The sequence below is a fragment of the Lissotriton vulgaris genome, chromosome 9 (genome assembly GCF_964263255.1).
Source record: "Lissotriton vulgaris chromosome 9, aLisVul1.2, whole genome shotgun sequence".
Classification (NCBI taxonomy): domain Eukaryota; kingdom Metazoa; phylum Chordata; class Amphibia; order Caudata; family Salamandridae; genus Lissotriton; species Lissotriton vulgaris.
Window position 1 is genome coordinate 273,922,770 of NC_141697.1, and position 19,331 is coordinate 273,942,100.

Genomic DNA, 19,331 nt, shown 5'->3' on the forward strand with positions numbered 1-19,331 from the left:
CTCCACCAGCACCTTCTCCCCTCCGCCAGCACCATCTCCCCTCCGCCAGCACCATCTCCCCTCTGCCTGCACCATCTCCCCTCTGCCTGCACCATCTCCCCTCTGCCTGCACCTCTCCCCTCCGCCTGCACATCTCCCCTCCGCCTGCACCATCTCCCCTCCACCTGCACCATCTCACCCTCCGCCTGCACCATCTCCCTCTCTGCCTGCACCATCCCTCCCCCTCCGCCTGCACCATCTTCCCTCCGCCTGCATCATCTCTCTCTCTGTCTGCACCATCTCTCCTTCTGCCTGCACCATCTCCCCTCTGCCTGCACCATCTCACCCTCTGCCTGCACCATCCCCCTCTCTGCCTGCACCATCCCTCCCCCTCCGCCTGCACCACCTCCCCTCCACCAGCACCATCTCCCCTCCGCCTGCACCATCTCTCCCTCCGCCATCACCATCTCCCCTCCGGCTGCAACATCTCAACCTCTGCCTGCGACATCTCACCCTCTGCCTGCACCATCTCCCCCTCTGCCTGCACCATCTCTCCTCTGCCTGCACCATCTCTCCTCTGCCTGCACCATCTCCCCTCCACCTGCACCATCTCACCTCCGCCTGCACCATCTCCCCTCCACCTGCACCATCTCACCCTCCGTCTGCACCATCTCCCTCTCTGCCTGCACCATCCCTCCCCCTCCGCCTGCACCATCTCCCCTCCGCCTGCACCATCATCCCCCTCTCTGCCTGCACCATCCCTCCCCCTCCGCCTGCACCACCTCCCCTCCGCCAGCACCATCTCCCCTCCGCCTGCACCATCTCTCCCTCCGTCTGCACCATCTCTCCCTCCGCCATCACCATCTCCCCTCCGGCTGCAACATCTCAACCTCTGCCTGCAACATCTCACCCTCTGCCTGCAACATCTCACCCTCTGTCTGCACCATCTCTCCTCCGCCTGCACCATCTCCCCTCCACCTGCACCATCTCACCTCCGCCTGCACCATCTCCCCTCCGCCTGCACCATCTCACCCTCCGCCTGCACCATCTCCCTCTCTGCCTGCACCATCCCTCCCCCTCCGCCTGCACCATCTCCCCTTCGCCTGCACCATCTCACCCTCTGCCTGCACCATCTCCCTCTCTGCCTGCCTTATCCCTCCCCCTCCGCCTGCACCCCGGGGCACTGCGAAACACAGCCGATATTACAGAAAGGGATTTCTTTTAACTACGGTATTACTTGGAATTTGTCATCTGTTTTTGTCTGTGGGAATTTCAATCTTGGGAGCTTTCTGGGCAATTTCAGTCCATTGCCTGCCTGAATTCAGTGACTAGCAATACCGAACCCTCTCATTTCAAGTAACCTCTTCCCTTCCCAGAAAACTGTTCTTATACCCGAGCAGTGTTTTTCTTTGACTTATATATGCCCAATCAGTTTAGCACCTCGATCTCTGCACTGCGATGATTTTTTTTTGTGCTTGCTTGTGGTGTTTTTCACGTGATGGTTTGAAAGTGAATTGCTTTCATTCACATCATTAAGCTCCTGCCGGCCGCAGACAGAGCTGTGTTACATACACAGCCTAACCAGGTGGATGGTGTCACCCCCATGTCAGGGTGTCACCCGGTGCGGTCCGCACCCCCCGCACCCCCCTAGTGACGCCACTGACCACGTGCTTTCGGGAAGCAATGGTTTCACTTTCTTCAGTAGTTCTAAATGGATGTACCAAGTCATAGTAATTTTCTTGGCAATGAGTTGTTTGAGGCAAAGGTCGGTGCCAAGGATAAATGAGTGACTTAGCATTGGTCAGAATTTGGTGGTGAATCCAACCAGATTAATGCCAGGGAGCATTATTCAATTCGAAGTGCAGCTCTAGACGAAGGCACTGCGATAAGACTAGACCTGGGCAATTCACAAACAGCAGCAGAATCATCACAGAGAAGGTGATAAATGTATAGTTTAGCATTCCAATAAGAGTGATTTTATAGTAGAGATTTGTAGTTTGAATAGGAGTTGTGTATATATATATATATATATATATATATATATATATATATATATATATATATATATATATATATGTATAATATATAAACCGGTGAACTTGAACTGTGTATAAAACGGTGTACTTGAAGACAGCAGTGGCACTTGTAAGCAGGCAGATCTAGGATAAAATGAGAATGCAGTTTAAATTCCGGCTTACCCTCCGGAGCAGGTATAAAGCGCACTTGTGGGCTTCTTAAGACAACAGCTGTTCTCTGGAGGGCCGTTACTCTATTAATAAGATCATACCTCCATTTCTCAATGCAGTCACTATTCTTTCAATATTGGGAAATACAGCTGAACAGGTTTATGCGTCTACTGCAAGGATATGGGGTGAACCTGCGCCTCATTGGCTTAAGTGGAAGATGAGCCAACACAGTCTTCCACTTCTCTTCAAAGCTTTAAATGGGATAGTCCAAACCTTCTCAGCAGGGTTGTTAAAGTTTATGTTAGGCGGTACTAGAACATCTGAGCATGAGCATTTAAGGATATACTTCTAAAAGGGCAGTTTTACCATTTTTAGCCGTCTTTGAAGAGGAGTTGCGGACTGAATATATATAGATTCCACTCTCCCCTATTGCCTTTCTCACCTGACCAGTTACAGAGCATGCTGGTAGAATACACAGACAAGACCGTTCACAATGTTCCAACTAAGATGAGTGACTTCTGATTAACACTGCTCTAGTCCTACAGGTCTTCCAGAAATATGGAGCAGATTACAGAAAGAGTCATCTTTGGGTCATTATGTGGTGGTCTTTAGTAGACTAGGCCACTACGTTCAAGATTTTACACTGGTTTACTTTGCCCTAACACATTGCTACACAACAAGAAGTGACAACAGGTCTCTCTACACCAGTCACTGACGCCCATGTACATTCCATTTCCAGAAACATAATGAACACAGGATACTGGTGACTGGCAATATGTAAGGGAAAACCACAGAGTAGACACCAAAGCAGTTGCGTGCTGTGTGTAGTCAAAGCCTGTAAGTAACATAATCTCTGTTCAATACTTGTTGTGCGCTTTGTCCAGGTCTGTTTTCCCACAATAGCTCTGCCAGTGGATGCAAATGAAGGGGAGGGGACGTGGCCTAACAGCTAGAGCGGTCGACTTTGGAGCAGGGGAATCGGGTAAGAGTCTTGGCAGGGACGCTCAACATCCTTGTTGTGTTCCGACAGTGTGGGCGACGGACAGTAGGGCCGAAGGACCCTGTGGGTCCTCAGGCAGAGTGACCAGGCTGGAACTTAAATAGCATGTACACAGATAAGTGTAATCAGAGCACTAAACACAGTAAGGGATAAGGAATGTTTTAAGAGTCTATTCCAAAGCAGGTGGAGGGAGGAATGGACCAGTTCCAGGGCAGGAAGAGCTGGAAAATGTCTTAACCCTGGAAGATGACATGTTCTGTGAAGAGAGGATTCTTCAGATGATTTCTGAAGTGAATGAGTGAAGGAATGGGCCTGAACTTTGGAAAACTGCTATTCAGATCTTCAGAGTATAGCTTGAATCGGATTGGTTTCTATTTGTTTTCAGATAGCATGCCTTGATTTCAGGGTCAAAAATGGCATTCTCATTTTGTTGTAATAGACTTGTGAGTAATGTTACTGATTTGAAGGAAGTGCAGCAGTATTTGAAGATGATTCAGGACGACAGAAGCAGCCAGTGCCAGTCAAACTAAGTTGATGCGTCTTTAGTTCCTGGATGAGTTGAAACTTGGCACAAAAATGCTCTTGGTGACAGCAAGGAACAGTAAAGACAACAAGCAAATGATGTGTTAACACCAGCCCCTGGCTTGGACCTTGAGCCAGTAGTCAAATTAGGCAGGGTATGGTTTAATTGTGCACTTACATTAGAGCCGTTACAACTCTGAGTTTGTGTGACAATGAGGATTATGATGGAGAGATTGCTGGTAACGAATTCAAGTGAGTTTGCGCCTGTGAAGAGTTAGTCTGTAACTCATTTGAGGTTCATGTTAGAGAGTTAGTTCTGGATCGGAGCTTGTCTGATAAGCAGAATTAATTATTAATGGAAAGTCACTGACGGTGCCAAACCAAAGAAAGTAGGTACCCAACTGCACACAAGACTCTTGGCCATTACTGAACAGCTATGGGTGTAGGATCAGACATGTTCAGAAGTTAAGACTGTGAAATTTGATAGGATATTCCATCATACTAGTCCAACAATCACCTGGCATGGCTCATACCTTACAGGTTGATACGGTTCCGTTGCTCTGCGGTACGTCTTCCCCGGATACAGCTAGTTTTTCGGACACATTCTGATGTTTCCCAGCACCTTCTCCAGAATTCAGCGGTGACACAATTTGCGACCTCTCAGAGAAAAAGACATCACTCAATACACTTTGAAAGAGAGGAGTCATGAAACAAATCAACGTCAATTGGAGAACACAACGTAGATTTGTTTTAAAAGTCTCTGCTTATTTCTACTTGTGACTCTCCCTCTGCTATCTTGTCAGGCAGAGCACGCATGTTCAATACTCCAACAAAAGTGGGAGTTGGTGCTACATGTCACGATGCAAGAGCATCAGTTTTGTGCCCTTGGCTTGAACCAGTCAGTTCTCCGCTGCACCCAACTTTTGCAGCGAGAAGAGACGCTGGTAAAGCTTTGAAAATAAGAGCCACTTTACTGAGGGTAAGCACGGAGCAGGCACCAGTGCAGCAAAGACCGTCATTGTTATGGAATTCCTCAATGTCATCAAGAAGCTGCAAGGCACTGGCTACAGTCCTGGGTAAAGCAAGTAGCAGTGCAGCAAAAATACCAGTGACCACAGTATGGCTCTGACTAATGCGCTTGGCAGAGAAGACAGACCTCATATGCAGTACAGACAGCCAGTACCCTATAAGACGCATTGGCTGTGGTCTTGAAGAAGCATCAGTACAACAGTGAAATACAGCAATCAGCATGCATATCTAGCTAGACTTGTCATCCCCCGACTACAAGGGATCACTACAATACACATCGTATATAGGAAGAACAGAAATCCTAATAAAAGCACCCCAAATAACAAATAAAGGGTGCCTTCCGGTGGGTTGGTGACATTGAGATGGTGAGACAAACATCACGAAGATTTTTGTTCTTAATCTGAGGAGCAATAACTCCAGAAGGCATTAACATTAAAGTATGCAATAAATGTCGTTTTAACAACTTAAGAAATGAACAGTAAGAATAGTCCCTTGTAGCCCATTCACTGAACGCTACCTTTGCTACACATACCCTTCAGTCAAAGACTCTTGTGTGGATTCCGAAACGGAGTGTGTTGCCATGTGTACTACGGGCTCGGAGTCACTGCAGGGACCTGCATCATCTGCGAACAAAGATGATAAAAGAAACATACATCACGAAATTACATAACAAATATTACACAGCCAAACAGTATGGAATAGTGTAGCTTACTGGCTTTGGAATCAAAACTGTTAAATCTTAGCCTAACAATGGCTCCCTTGACTCTGTTGTCCTAACTAAATGCATGGTAAAGGCTTTGAATAAAACATCAGGTCCAAGCACCAGTCTTTGATATCACATGCTTCAAATATAAGATGTGTAGAAGGGACAAGGGATAGGATGAGGCAGCCTTGGGCCAATCTTAATTAGGGCTCCCTGTTTTCCGTTTTTGCAGATACGTTCAGGCAGAAAACATTTATTTTTCGGTCTGTATTTATTTTTAAACGTGGATAAAAACGGAAACGGAGTTGTTTTTTGAGTAATTCTGAATTGTGTCTGCCATGATTGCCAAGTCAATAGCTGTGTGGGTTGACAGGAAAGGGGTTTAAAAAGACAGGGATTTTAGTAAAGAGGCTTTAACAGCAGTAAATATACACACGGTTGATACTGAAATTAGCATGTTTTCACATAAGTGCATTGATTTAACTTCAGCAAGCGTTCACAGCACTGAAACCTGACAGGCTTTCAAGCATGAGTGCATATTTATCAGTTAAATAAATATGGAAATATACTTTTTAGCTTCATTTTTTCACAAAGACCAAAATAAATATGGATAAATACAGATAAAATTAGCAAAAAATAAAAAGGGATAAATACAGACAGAAATGTCGAAAAAATATATACCTTAAAACCGGGAGCCCTAATCTTAATCCAGAAGGACCAATCCCGTATACAGAGAAAAAGAATCATTTGCAATGCAATAGGTCTCGCATTTGTAAAAGTAAAAGCTACTGGCATTCTACATTTTGTTTTTTATTTATATTTTTTTTGGTTTCCAATTAAGTTATTATTTAAGGAATAAGTGCATGTGATACTATAAGCTTTTATATCTCATTCTGCTTAACAGTTGGCACTCTACCTTACTCGCATTTCTGTATGAACCCTTCAAAAGTCCTCAACTGCTAGCTGTTATGGTGGAAAGCAAAACATAGGCTTTCTTTGTGTGCTTATATGCAGATGTGTGTGGATTGGCTTATCTTGTCTTGGCTCCCATATCTCAGTTATTTAGACCGGTGCTTAATTTGTAAACAAATAAGTGCCCGGGCCATCGTTAGGAGTCCACTGCAGCTTGCACCACCCAATGCCCATCTCAGCGCTACCAAAGACAGTACTAACATAACTACCAACCTTCACACTCCTACAAGTTTGACAATTCAGACTACTCCAGGCCACCCAACGCTATAACAATTGCTTGTTCACAAATTTTTGTCATTTTGATGTATGATGAACCACTTGATGTATATTGAATTATTAACCCCTTGAGCGCTCATGACTAGGTCAGCTCGTCATGAGCCACGGCGCTCCAGTGCTCATGACGAGCTGAGCTCGTCATGACCGCGCCCGTTCCGTGGAACGCTCGCACGCTGGGCAGATTCTCCTGCTGTGCTGAACTTTCCTTGGAACAGGTGTGGCCATGACGAGCTCAGCTCGTCATGAGCACCGGAGCGCCGTGGCTCATGACAAGCTGACCTCGTCATGAGCACCGGGGCGCTGTACGCGCCCCCAGCACAGCGGGGGAATGTGCCTCGCACAGAAGGGGTTAAACAAGTGTCATTGTGCTCATCTCTGAATTTGACAAACAGCACCACCATGTGGCAGACCGTCTTAAGTGCCGGTGTTGACAATAAGATGCTAGTGCCAAGCACCGGAAACCCCTGGCTCAAATTAAGCACTGGTGTAGACATCACCAGGAATTCTGTGTTTAGAGAGGACTGACCCTAAATATACATACTAAGCCAGTCTGGGTCACCCGCTAACAGCCCAGTGCCTCTGATAGTATGAGGCTACAATGGCCTCACAGGTGATATTATGGATGTGGCCCATGGTAGTGATCCTTACTAATCAATCTGATGCCAAATGGGGCTACAAAAGACTCTCCCTTTTCTCTCTGCTTCACTAAATGTTCACTTTTTCAGGGACATGAGTAGGCTAATCTCTCACAAGGTGCAGTGGCAATCTTAGAAATACTTACAACAGCCATTTGAGCTACTTCTAGAGGGATGCCAACAGATACTGCAATATAAGCATCTGCTATTAATGGGCTGTTCCGCTGGGCCTGTGATTATCTCATCGCTAGTTTTAGAATTTGATTCCACCTATTGTCCTGAAAAGCCCATATCTGAAAATGTGCATGTGTGCGAGAGAGCACAACGTGGGATATGCCTGCGTTGCTTTCTCGCGAGCACAACATGGGGAGGGGCACACAAGAGAGCAACACAAGGGAGGTGCATGCACGTAAAAGAGCAGATGACAAGAGTGAAAAACAAAAGAGAGCAAAATGGCACAAAGAAGAGGCAAAGCAGCAGAAGAGCAGAGAGCTCTCCCACTGGACCACCAGGGAGGAGGCGCATGCAGAAGCCTGCGGGTGGAGGGCCTTGAACTCCCTGCAACGGAACTCTGGGAGCAACTACTGCCACTGAGTTGCTCTTGCACGCATGCCCCCAGCGTTGCTCTCTTGCTCCTGTGCCTCTCCCCGCGTTGCTTGCTCTTGCGCACCCCTACCCCCTGCGTTGCTTGTGCACCACTACCCCCGCATTGCTCGCACTCTCGCACATGCCCCTCCCCAGCGTTGCTCTCTCTTGCATGTTACCTTGCGTTGCACGCTATCTTGCATGTGCCCCTCCCCAGCGTTTCTCCCTCTCGTGCATGCCCCTCCCCCAGTGTCTCTCTTTTGCAGGTGCCCCTCCCCCAGTGTTTCTCTCTTTCGAGTGCCCCTCTCCCAGTGTTTCTCTCACGCATGCCTCTCCCCCAGCGTTGCTCTCGCGCTTGCCTCTCCCTCAGCATTACTCTCTCGCGCATGCCTCTCCCTCAGCGTTGCTCTCTCGCGCATGCCTCTCCCTCAGCGTTGCTCTCTCGCGCATGCCTCTCCCTCAGCGTTGCTCTCACGCATGCCTCTCCCTCAGCGTTGCTCTCGCGCATGCCTCTCTCCCAGCGTTACTTGCCCTCACGAGCGTGTCCCTCCCTGTGTTGCTCGCTCACGCGTGTGCCCCTGCCCCCCATTGCTCGCTCTCATGCGTGTGCCCCTCCCCCCACATTGCTCGCTCTCATGCGTTTTCCCCTTCCCCGTGCTGCTCGCTCTCACGCGCGTTCCCCTTCCCCGTGCTTCACGCGCGTTCCCCTTCCCCGTGCTGCTCGCTCTCACGCGCGTGCCCCCTCCCCTGCGTTGCTTGCTCTCACGCGCGTGCCCCCTCCCCTGCGTTGCTTGCTCTCACGCGCGTGCCCCCCTCCCCTGCGTTGCTTGCTCTCACGCGCGTGCCCCCCTCCCCTGCGTTGCTTGCTCTCACGCGCGTGCCCCCCTCCCCTGCGTTGCTTGCTCTCACGCGCGTGCCCCCCTCCCCTGCGTTGCTTGCTCTCACGCGCGTGCCCCCCTCCCCTGAGTTGCTTGCTCTCACGCGCGTGCCCCCCTCCCCTGAGTTGCTTGCTCTCACGCGCGTGCCCCCCTCCCCTGAGTTGCTTGCTCTCACGCACGTGCCCCCCTCCCCTGCGTTGCTTTCTCTCACGCGCGTGCCCCCTCCCCTGTGTTGCTTGCTCTCACGCGCGTGCCCCCTCCCCTGTGTTGCTTGCTCTCACGCGCGTGCCCCCTCCCCTGCGTTGCTTGCTCTCACGCGCGTGCCCCCCTCCCCTGCGTTGCTTGCTCTCACGCGCGTGCCCCCCTCCCCTGCGTTGCTTGCTCTCACGCGCGTGCCCCCCCCCTCCCCTGCGTTGCTTGCTCTCACGCGCGTGCCCCCCCCTCCCCTGCGTTGCTTGCTCTTACGCGCGTGCCCCCCCCCCTCCCCTGCGTTGCTTGCTCTCACGCGCGTGCCCCCCCTCCCCTGCGTTGCTTGCTCTCACGCGCGTGCCTCCCCTGCGTTGCTTGCTCTCACGCGCGTGCCCCCCCCTCCCCTGCGTTGCTTGCTCTCGCGCGCGCGTGCCCCCCCCCCTCCCCTGCGTTGCTTGCTCTCGCGTGCCCCCCTCCCCTGCGTTGCTTGCTCTCGCGCGCGTGCCCCCCTCCCCTGCGTTGCTTGCTCTCGCGCGCGTGCCCCCCTCCCCTGCGTTGCTTGCTCTCGCGCGCGTGCCCCCCTCCCCTGCGTTGCTCGCGTGCCCCCCTCCCCTGCGTTGCTTGCTCTCGCGCGCGCGTGCCCCCCCTCCCCTGCGTTGCTTGCTCTCGCGCGCACGTGCCCCCCTCCCCTGCGTTGCTTGCTCTCACGCGCGTGCCCCCCCCCTCCCCTGCGTTGCTTGCTCTTACGCGCGTGCCCCCCCCCTCCCCTGCGTTGCTTGCTCTCACGCGCGTGCCCCCCCCTCCCCTGCGTTGCTTGCTCTCACGCGCGTGCCTCCCCTGCGTTGCTTGCTCTCGCGCGCGTGCCCCCCCCCCCCCCTCCCCTGCGTTGCTTGCTCTCGCGCGCGTGCCCCCCCCCTCCCCTGCGTTGCTTGCTCTCGCGTGCCCCCTCCCCTGCGTTGCTTGCTCTCGCGCGCGTGCCCCCCTCCCCTGCGTTGCTTGCTCTCGCGCGCGTGCCCCCCCTCCCCTGCGTTGCTTGCTCTCGCGCGCGTGCCCCCCCCTCCCCTGCGTTGCTTGCTCTCGCGCGCGTGCCCCCCCCTCCCCTGCGTTGCTTGCTCTCGCACGCGTGCGTGCCCCCCCCCTCCCCTGCGTTGCTTGCTCTCGCGCGCGTGCCCCCCTCCCCTGCGTTGCTTGCTCTCGCGCGCGTGCCCCCCTCCCCTGCGTTTCTTGCGCGCGTGCCCCCCTCCCCTGCGTTGCTTGCTCTCGCGCGCGTGCCCCCCTCCCCTGCGTTGCTTGCTCTCGCGCGCATGCCCCCCTCCCCTGCGTTGCTTGCTCTCGCGCGCGTGCCCCCCTCCCCTGCGTTGCTTGCTCTCACGCGCGTGCCCCCTCCCCTGCGTTGCTTGCTCTCACGCGCGTGCCCCCTCCCCTGCGTTGCTTGCTCTCACGCGCGTGCCCCCTCCCCTGCGTTGCTCTCTATCTCACACGTGCCCCCCAGTGTTTCTCTCTAGTGCATGCCTGTCCCCCAGCGTTGCTCTCTGGCACGCGTGCCCCTCACACGCGCACCTCTAAGACCCCCTGTCTTTGGCCTCACAACTGTGGTGTAGCGCTGTGAATCATGTGTAGCTCTGGCATTAATAAATGAAGAGGCCCACTTCTCTGGGCATCGACACACTGCGCCATGACTGCGAGGAACAGTGAAGGGGCGCAGCATCCCCTAGGCCTCGCAGCGCTACACCATAAGTATGAGTCTCAGGGAACAAAGGGCCTTTCCAAGCCAAATCATGGCCTGGAATTGGAGATCCAGCCTTGCGCTGCCTACTCAAATATTCTGCAGGTCAGCCACTGTCCTGCAAATGTAACCCTTTCAAATGACAAGCAACTCTTTCAACCCTTGATAAGCTGTGAAAGAGAGGTTTGTGGGCAGCAGACAGGAGGCTGTGCAGCACAGAGGGGTCGTGCACAAGCAGCTTCAGTAGAGCCTTCAGCTACTCGGATGCAAACTGCCTTAAATGAATGAATGAATGAATGAATGAATGAATGAATGAATGAAACCTATACTCAGGACCTGTACTGAGGCAATGTCCTGTAAGGTTATTTCAAGGTGCTGTCACAATGTTAAAACACTGAACGAGGAACAGGGACATTATTATTTCCCAGTAACAAACAGCTGATTAAATTAGTAGACCCAAGACTGCAACACACTTCTTTTTGGTTCGTAGGCTATACACAGGGCCACTGTAATTATGTAGCAGAGGACGGTCAAATTATGCGCATCATCCACTAAATCATGTGGAAACCTCTCCCACAAATTATGTGGTGTAATGCAGTACATTTTGCGATAATATTGCTTCATTATTTTCTCATTTTACACTGGTTAACAAGGTTGGTGAATAGGTTGTTGTTCATTATTATCAGTTTAACACCAAAACATAGTAATAAGTAACCAAGAGGTGAACAGTCAACCCATGAAGTAAGTAAGTATTTTTATTTGCATAATTAATTAAAATCATTGCAATTTGTACAGACAATAGTTGCGATTAAAAGAGAAAAGAAAACTGTAAGCAGTAAGCAGCACATAAAAGAAGAGGGAGATAATTTTGGGGATTAAAGTTCATTCTTGGGGTAATACATTTTTGATTCCTAACATAAATTTTACAAAGCGAGTGGCCATCTGAGTTGAGTCGCCCCTTATACACAGTTCTAATGCTTCATGACATGTCCTAATGTTGAAAGAAAGCCAGATCGGACGAAGACTCGTAGGGCAATCAAAGGTCGCCAAATGCACAGGATGTGAATTACATTTTCTTCCGCTAGATTGCAAAAACAGCAATTTGTAGAAATTCCTTTTTTATATCCTTGTCCATATTTGTACAACGTTAGTGGAATTAGGCCAAACCGGAACCGCATTAATTGGTGCTTAATGTATGGTTTCATTGATGATGAAAGGTAGAGCAGTAATGCTTTTGGAGCGTAGAGTTTAGAGGCCCAACTGCCGTGGTAGAGCTTTGATACTGATTGGGCATCATTTTCGTAAGACAAAATTTTTGCTTGTTTAGTCAAGAGTTTTGATGTTGTCTCTATGGGTAGCGATGCTGACCATATGTCTTGGGCTTTTAGCGAGTTCAAGCAGTATGACAGATATTTGTTCCAAGATGCAACCAGATTGCTGAATAATGACCATATACTAGTGCTCTTTAAAGTATGGGGGCGAGCTAGTTTTGTCTTTAGACTATAAGCAATAAACCTTGCACTCATGACCCAGTGTTGGGAGGACAAAGAAAATTCCATTCGGATTTGAGCATGAGAGGTCGAATTTGGTAATAAAAACGCTCTGCAAAAGCATGCTGATTGAGCTCTATCTAGCCAGCAGGACATTTTGTCTTTGTAGGTTACAACACCAAAAACTATTGTCGGCAGAAGTTTTGCGCTATCAGTCTTATTAGTGGGGCGAGATCTGGAGAGTGGAGGGCGCTCTTTGTTCTAATGAACGCTCCCTCCAAACTTCGGAGACACTCTGCATTGCGGTAATGTGCGCGGTCGATCTCCCCTTATGGTCTATCCAGACGCCCAAATATTTGAATGTAGAGACTGATTCCAGTGCCTTGCCCTCGATAAACCAAGTGCTTTTTCTTGTTTTCAAGGATGAAACTGTCATAACTTTCGTTTTGGCGATGTTAATCTCCAGTATATTGATGTTACAGTACTGCACGAGGGAGTTGAATAATCTTTGGAGGCCCACCTGGGTCTGATCGAGTAAGATGGTATCGTCAGCATACTGCAAGGTTTGGATCTTTGTTAGTTCGATTCGCGGGGGAAAGCTCGACATCCGGGTAGGCATTTAGGGAGATCTGCTAGATATAGGTTGAAATGTAGGGGTGCAACAATGCACCCTTGTTTTAGGCCTCTGGTGGTGAAGATTTTGTTGGTTGTAGTCCATATCGAGGTGACTCTTATTTTCAGCCAGGTATCTGTATGTAACGAAATGAGAGCTTTCAATAAGGGCTGAGGAATGCCCCATTTTGCCAATTTTTCCCACAATTTGGGGTGAGTCACACTGTCGAAAGCCTTTCGAAAGTCAATGAAGCCCAGGTATAAAGATTTGCCTTTTGTGGCTAGTATGGATTCGATCATATGGGATAGACAGATTAAATTGTCTTCAATAGGACAGCCCTTTTGGAAGCCAGTTTGTGTAGAGGGAATTAATTACAATTTTCAACCCAGGTTGTCAGTTCTGATAAAAGGACACTCGCGTACGCCTTGCCATCTACGTCGAGAAGGGCTATCATCCGATAGTTGTCGGGCGGGAGCGAGAGCCTTTTTTATGGAAGGGGACAAGCAACGATCCTTGCCAGGAAGCCGGGATGGATCCGCCCAGTATTGCTGTTTCGAAAAGAGGAGCCAGCAAGTTGCCCCATTTCTGAGCGGAGGCTTTGTATACTTGGGTGGGAATGCCGTTTGGTCCTGGGGCACCCCCTGAGCACATTTTCTTTATTACGAGTGCAACTTGATTTGGGGTTACCTTGGTAGCTGGCGTCTTATCGTCGTGGGAGCTGAAGTGGGGGAGGATGGAGAGACTGTTACAAGTTAGGTCGCTTGGTTCTGTATAAAGAGCTTTGATATAAACCTCCCAATCGGCTGGAGAGATGTTTGTTACTCTTGATGGTTTAGTCAACCCATGAAATAGGCTTTTCACTGCAAGGCAAAATGTGTTGCTGAATTCTAAGTAACTTTTGAACCATCTGAGCTAGAAACATTTTTGCGGATTAAAATCTGTAGATTATGTAGCAAATGCAGCAAATCCATATTTATGGGGAAAACACCATGGCCGCACCATTGCATAGTTTCAGTGCAGTGGCCCTGACTTTACATTTACCACTGTATTGCATTTAGGTGAATATACTATGCGACGGAGCACTTCTCTCCCAGGTAATTTTTTGTAAATTTTATAATAGTACACTTTCTAGTAGTTTTTAAACAGAATCAAAGTACTCCCAATCTTACAAAAAATAGCAGAGCAATACATTCAGAAAAGTGATTGCTCAAGAGCACACAATTTGTCCGAGAGGGAGGCCGAGATAAAAAAAAGTGTCACCTCATTCCACATTTCCAGCTAGTCCAGAGTCAGTGATTCCTACAGCAAGACCAACGGGGTGTCCTCCTCAGGAAATTACAACCAAAGTAGGGGGGATCACTGTTCCATCCGAGTGTGCGCTGTGAATTTCATGCCCACATCAGATAAAGTAAAGGGAGAGGTTAGAAATCCTAGAGAAGGAAGAGAAAGCTAGGTATGATCTCGGACCCTCTTATGTGAAGCAAGAAAGGGACGGGGGGGGGAGACATTTTTTGTCTCTTGTTGCCCTCACACACCCCACCCCGAAGGATGTCATGCTTCATCATCGGCCGGTGCTCCTCGTCGGGCCGGCGCTGCAATGCCCTACGGGTCCCCCGAAGGGTCACTTTGTCGGAGATCTTTTTAAGAGAACAGCCTTATGATGAGTGCGGGTATGTGGAGAGGGTCCTACTGTAGTGGTAGTGTAGGTGGGGGGGAGGGGGGGAAAATGGCTAGGGGATACCAAAGGGCAGTAATTTTATTCATGAAGTATGGGTTCCCCTGTCATGTTAAACAAGCATTTGCAATGCAATAGGTCTCGCATTAATTACGTTTTCAGCTATTTGCATTGCTAAATATTGCAACACCAATTGCAACAAAAGTCTATAAATTGTAGGCCAAAATAGGTGTATTTATTTTTGTAGCAATGGTGGCATGCTGCACTTTAGATGAATATGTTTAAAAGTAAAGTGCGCCATACTGCGATTGCTTCAATAGTTAATTGTAGATGCGTTAACAATTGAGGTGTGCACAGATGGCTGGTGGTTTGTGTGCCTGTAGAAATTGTGCACTGATGGCTGGTGGTGTGTTTGCCTGGTGGAAGTGTGCACTGCCGGCTTGTGGTGTGTGTGCCTGGTGGAAGCGTGCACTGCCGGCTGGTGGTGTGTGTGTCTGGTGAAAGTGTGCACTGACGGCAGGTGGTGTGTGTGATTGGTGAAAGTATGCACTGCCGGCTGGTGGTGTGTGCCTGGTGGAAGTATGCACTGCCTGGTGGTGGTGTGTGTGCCTGGTGGAAGCGTGCACTGCCGGCTGGTGGTGTGTGTGCCTGGTGGAAGCGTGCACTGCCGGCTGGTGGTTTGTGTGCCTGGTGAAAGCGTGCACTGACGGCTGGTGGTGTGTGTGCCTGGTGGAAGCGTGCACTGCCAGCTGGAGGTGTGTGTGCCTGGTGGAAGCGTGCACTGCCGGCTGGTGGTGTGTGTGCCTGGTGAAAGTGTGCACTGACGGCTGGTGGTATGTGTGCCTGGTGAGAGTGTGCACTGACGGCTGGTGGTGTGTGCCTGGTGAAAGCGTGCACTGACGGCTGGTGGTGTGTGTGTGCCTGGTGAAAGCGTGCACGGACGGCTGGTGGTGTGTGTGTGCCTTGTGAAAGCGTACACTGACGTCTGGTGGTGTGTGCCTGGTGGAAGCGTGCACTGACGGCTGGTGGTGTTTGTGCCCGGTGAAAGCGTGCACTGACGGTGGTGGTGTTTGTACCCAGTGAAAGCGTGCACTGAGGGTGGTGGTGTTTGTGCCCGGTGAAAGCGTGCACTGACAGTGTGGTTGTGTGTGTGTGTTGTGTGTGTGGTTGTGTGTGTGTGGTTGTGTGGTTGAGGATGAGAGTAGGCCCTTCCAGTGAGACTCCAGGCCTGATCTCCGGGTGGATGGATGGAGACATAGAGACACCGGCGCAGTGAGAAACACGTGGCCTGAGAGAATACCAATGATGACTGTACCCCGACTCTCTCACTGTTGCCTAAGAGGAATCTGGTTGAGTATGGGGGAGACCGTTCCGTTCCACTCTGGGAGACTCCAAAGAGGTAGAGGCAGGGAGGCAGAGCTGGAGTTAGAGAGTCAGTAGCCACTCTGCCCATGTCCCTTGGAGGTGGTAGAGAGGAAAGTCTGAGGGTGGGGGATGTCATGGTAACTTGCTCCAAGGAAGAGTCCTGGTGCAGTAGGGTATCCGACCCTCACCTCCCTGCAGTGATGGGCAGAGGGAGAACTGGGCTGAGAGAAATGGGGCCAGTCTTAGTCCATGGGCAGGACAGACACCTTTGGAAAACTATTGCGTGGCCCTTTATAAAGCACAGTATGTATTTAACCCTTAACAGGACGGTGACGTGCAGGATTCCTGGGTCAGAAAGGATGGAAACTCAGGCACAATTCGTTGCCCCAGATGAGGAACAGAGGAAAATAGGATTGAGTGGGTTGGAGATTATTCGCCCGTAACCATGCCACTCCCTTTCCCCATAATAAACTGTGAGTGCTGCGAGTATGGGCTGCTGAATGTATCATTTGAACTGCAAGGTGGAAAGCTGCACTTTTACAAGCCGCAAGGATGAGATTCGACTGTCATGCCCCCGGGGCTCCCCTGCCTCACTTCCAGCACCTCTGCTTACTGTGGAAATCCGCAGTACAAGGCATGGAGTTTTAACTCCTCCCCCAGACCAGGAGCCAGGTCCAGCGCTTTCCACACAAAATGTCCATGGCGGGGCGGCCTCTGGCCCCGCAATGACCTCGCGGCAGGTTGACCTCGGACGTCGCAGACTGCCGCGGGCGTGAAGGAGAAGCGCTAGAAATGCCTCAGTGGGCCTCACGGCTCAGTGCCACAAGTAGCACCAGATTGCTATTGTCCGCCTTGATGTAAATGCGGGAGCTGCGCCAGCTAGAAAGGTACTCGTCAAGATGGCTCAGTGAGTTAAGCGTCCGGTGATGACATCAGGTGTAATCGGCAGATCAAATGCTGGAATCCACAAGATCAGCCTTGCATCCTTCCGAGATCCTAGCAGAACTGATTAACATTTGACTGTGTAACTGGCACCACCTGTTATTTACGGCTCTTGGGAACAGAAAATAACGGGGTATAAAGAAACAATTATAATAAGTAAGAGCCAAGCCTAAATCTAAAGCATGACATGCGCGTGCAGTTCAAACACCGGCATCAGCACCTGCGTCTGGCAGGGCAGGGCCTCCACAAGCTGCAAGGCCCACATTAACATCCATCCTTGTAACAGTGCTTTGCAGATCCGGTTTTTGCCCCAAACGTGAATAAAATACACATTACTTTTGAGCGCTGGTCCGGATTATTGTAGACTGTGTCCACCTCATGAGGACGAACAGGTGAATGGCAAATTCAAAGGGATACATTTTGTTGATAACACAGCGGCAGAAAGATGCATATTAAAATAACTTAAAGCAGAAAGAAATAACAAAGTTGATTTCTTTTTCAATGCCTCATTCACATTTTAAGCATTTTCCGTGTACATAAAAAAGTATAACCTTTAACAGGTTGACACAGGAGGAAAGCCGATATTAATATAAAATATACAAAAGATTATTAAGAGATTACATTCCCCACATCCGGGAGCAGGCGCGTCGAGACGGGACCTTTGCTTTCACTGGAGTAAACAGATGAGCAAACGTACGCGTCACCCTCTGACTGCAAAGATCAGCGATAACCTTGGCGCCCACACGCTGGCTCCTACTTAAAACGTCACCTTCTTCCTACGTCCCTACAGTGTTTCACAGCCTCCCCTGGGGCGGGACTTCCGCCTTCTGCCGAAAGGCCGTGCCCACGGAGTGCCTGGCCAAGAGGAGCAGTGGTGACGCGGGGCTCCCATGCCTGAGGGAGAGCCCAGCGGTGCCTGCAGATGTAAGGAGGAGCAGAAGTGCCGCTGAGGCCGCCGATGCAAGTGTGGGAAGCCCCGCGTGTGCCAGGTGATGCAGCGGAGATAACACCAGGGGAGTCCTCAGCGTGACGGAGCCTGTAGCAGCGCAGCGACAAAAGAGCCCGGTGAGTGGGGCTTAGTTGTACCGTGGGGGGTGGGGGGGGTGTGTGTGTGTGTGTGTTCTTTCTCTCTATATTGCAGGAGGCCGACTTGCCTCAGAAGTGGGACAGGAGATGTGCACAGCGTGTGGGTGTACGTGCGCGTACACCTGCTCAAATCGCAAAAAGCTCTGTGCGTGCCCATCTCCTGTCCCATTTCCGAGGCACGTAGACAACAATAAGCCTCGCTAGCGACAGCGCTTCGTACGCCAGGCTTGACCTAAAGACTCGGAGGCTGTGTGTTACAATGTGGGTAATAATGTACCCTGGGTAACATAAGGTGTGGTCAGGTCAACATGTTTCGCGCTATCGTGGTCAAGAAGATCCAGTGCGCTTCATCAGAACCAGTGCACAGAAAGGTGGAAATAGTGTAATCTAAAAATAGTGCAATTGTAAATGTAGGGAGTTGTTGACCCCTATGTGATACTGGAGGTACACGCATTTCTAAGCCCCTACTAGAGCGCCGCATTGACCAGACAATTAGTCTTCTCTCCAGTGGAACCTAAATAGTAATAGAGTATTACTCCATGGATGGCAGCGTAGGCATCACCGTCAGATCACAGTGGTTCTGTAGATACAGAGGCACTGCTCAGCACCTACCCACCAAAAGCCGGCCTGGGGCTGAAACCCCATTGACTGGGCATGCAGCACCAGACCATTGTTTCTAGACCAAAGGAAGAGGGCTCCATTACGCTGGGCTTTGCTTTCCTGTTACTCGCAGCTCTAGAACATGGTGAGAGACGCAGTGGAGGGTGGGATGGGGGGCTTACCCTAGGCCTCCTAGCCATGGTCCAGTCCTGCGAGACCCAAGGGAGTTGGGCTTATTCATCTCCACCTAGTACGGGGCCCAGGGGTATTAGGTGCCCAATGTACCTGAATGATGCATTATTTTACTGTGCAGGATATGAACATGGTTGAGAGGACACTTTATCTTTGCGCCATGGCACCATTGTGTTGCAACTTGCCTCTTTCATAGACCTCACAGCCATGTTTTAGCACTGCGAGGCTGAGGACAGATTCTTCCCTGGGCCTCCCAGCCATGGTTGGATACCCAGGGGAGGGGGTGCCAGCCCATGAGCTTTGAGGCACTGCTCCATTGCTATGACACAATGGGTGTTCTCTCTCATGGGTGTAGCTATCAATAGTGCAGCAGGTGCTGTGGCACCAGGGTTCATGGATGGCAAGAAGCCAGTGCACCAACACTATTGCTGTGTTTTACTGTCCAGCATCATTTACTTGCATCAGAGCCCATACTGTGCCACGTATCCCTTCTCCCATGCACCTCAGACCCATGACCCAGAGCTGTGAGGTCAAGGAAAAGCCTCTCCTCTCATAGGCTTTATAGCTGTGGCCCAGTGCTCAGAGACCTCAGAAAACCAGCCTTCTGCCCTAGGCCTCCCAGCAATGGACAATGGCTCTAAGAACCGTAGCTAAAGATAGCACAGCAAGTCCAGTGTCACTGTTGCCT

At 50.6% G+C, this 19,331-nt stretch overlaps 1 protein-coding gene across 2 annotated transcripts in view; it reads right to left on the reverse strand.

Annotated features, from left to right (window-relative positions):
• Nucleotides 1-19,331, reverse strand: part of TMED8 (transmembrane p24 trafficking protein family member 8) — an 81,906-nt gene that overhangs the window by 57,550 nt on the left and 5,025 nt on the right. For both annotated transcript variants that reach the window (XM_086937553.1, XM_086937554.1), the window contains exons 2-3: nt 5,249-5,339; nt 4,221-4,344 (exon numbers count right to left, since the gene is read on the reverse strand). In XM_086937553.1, coding sequence (XP_086793679.1) covers nt 4,221-4,344; nt 5,249-5,339 — 215 coding nt within the window. The remainder of the gene's footprint in view (nt 1-4,220; nt 4,345-5,248; nt 5,340-19,331) is intronic.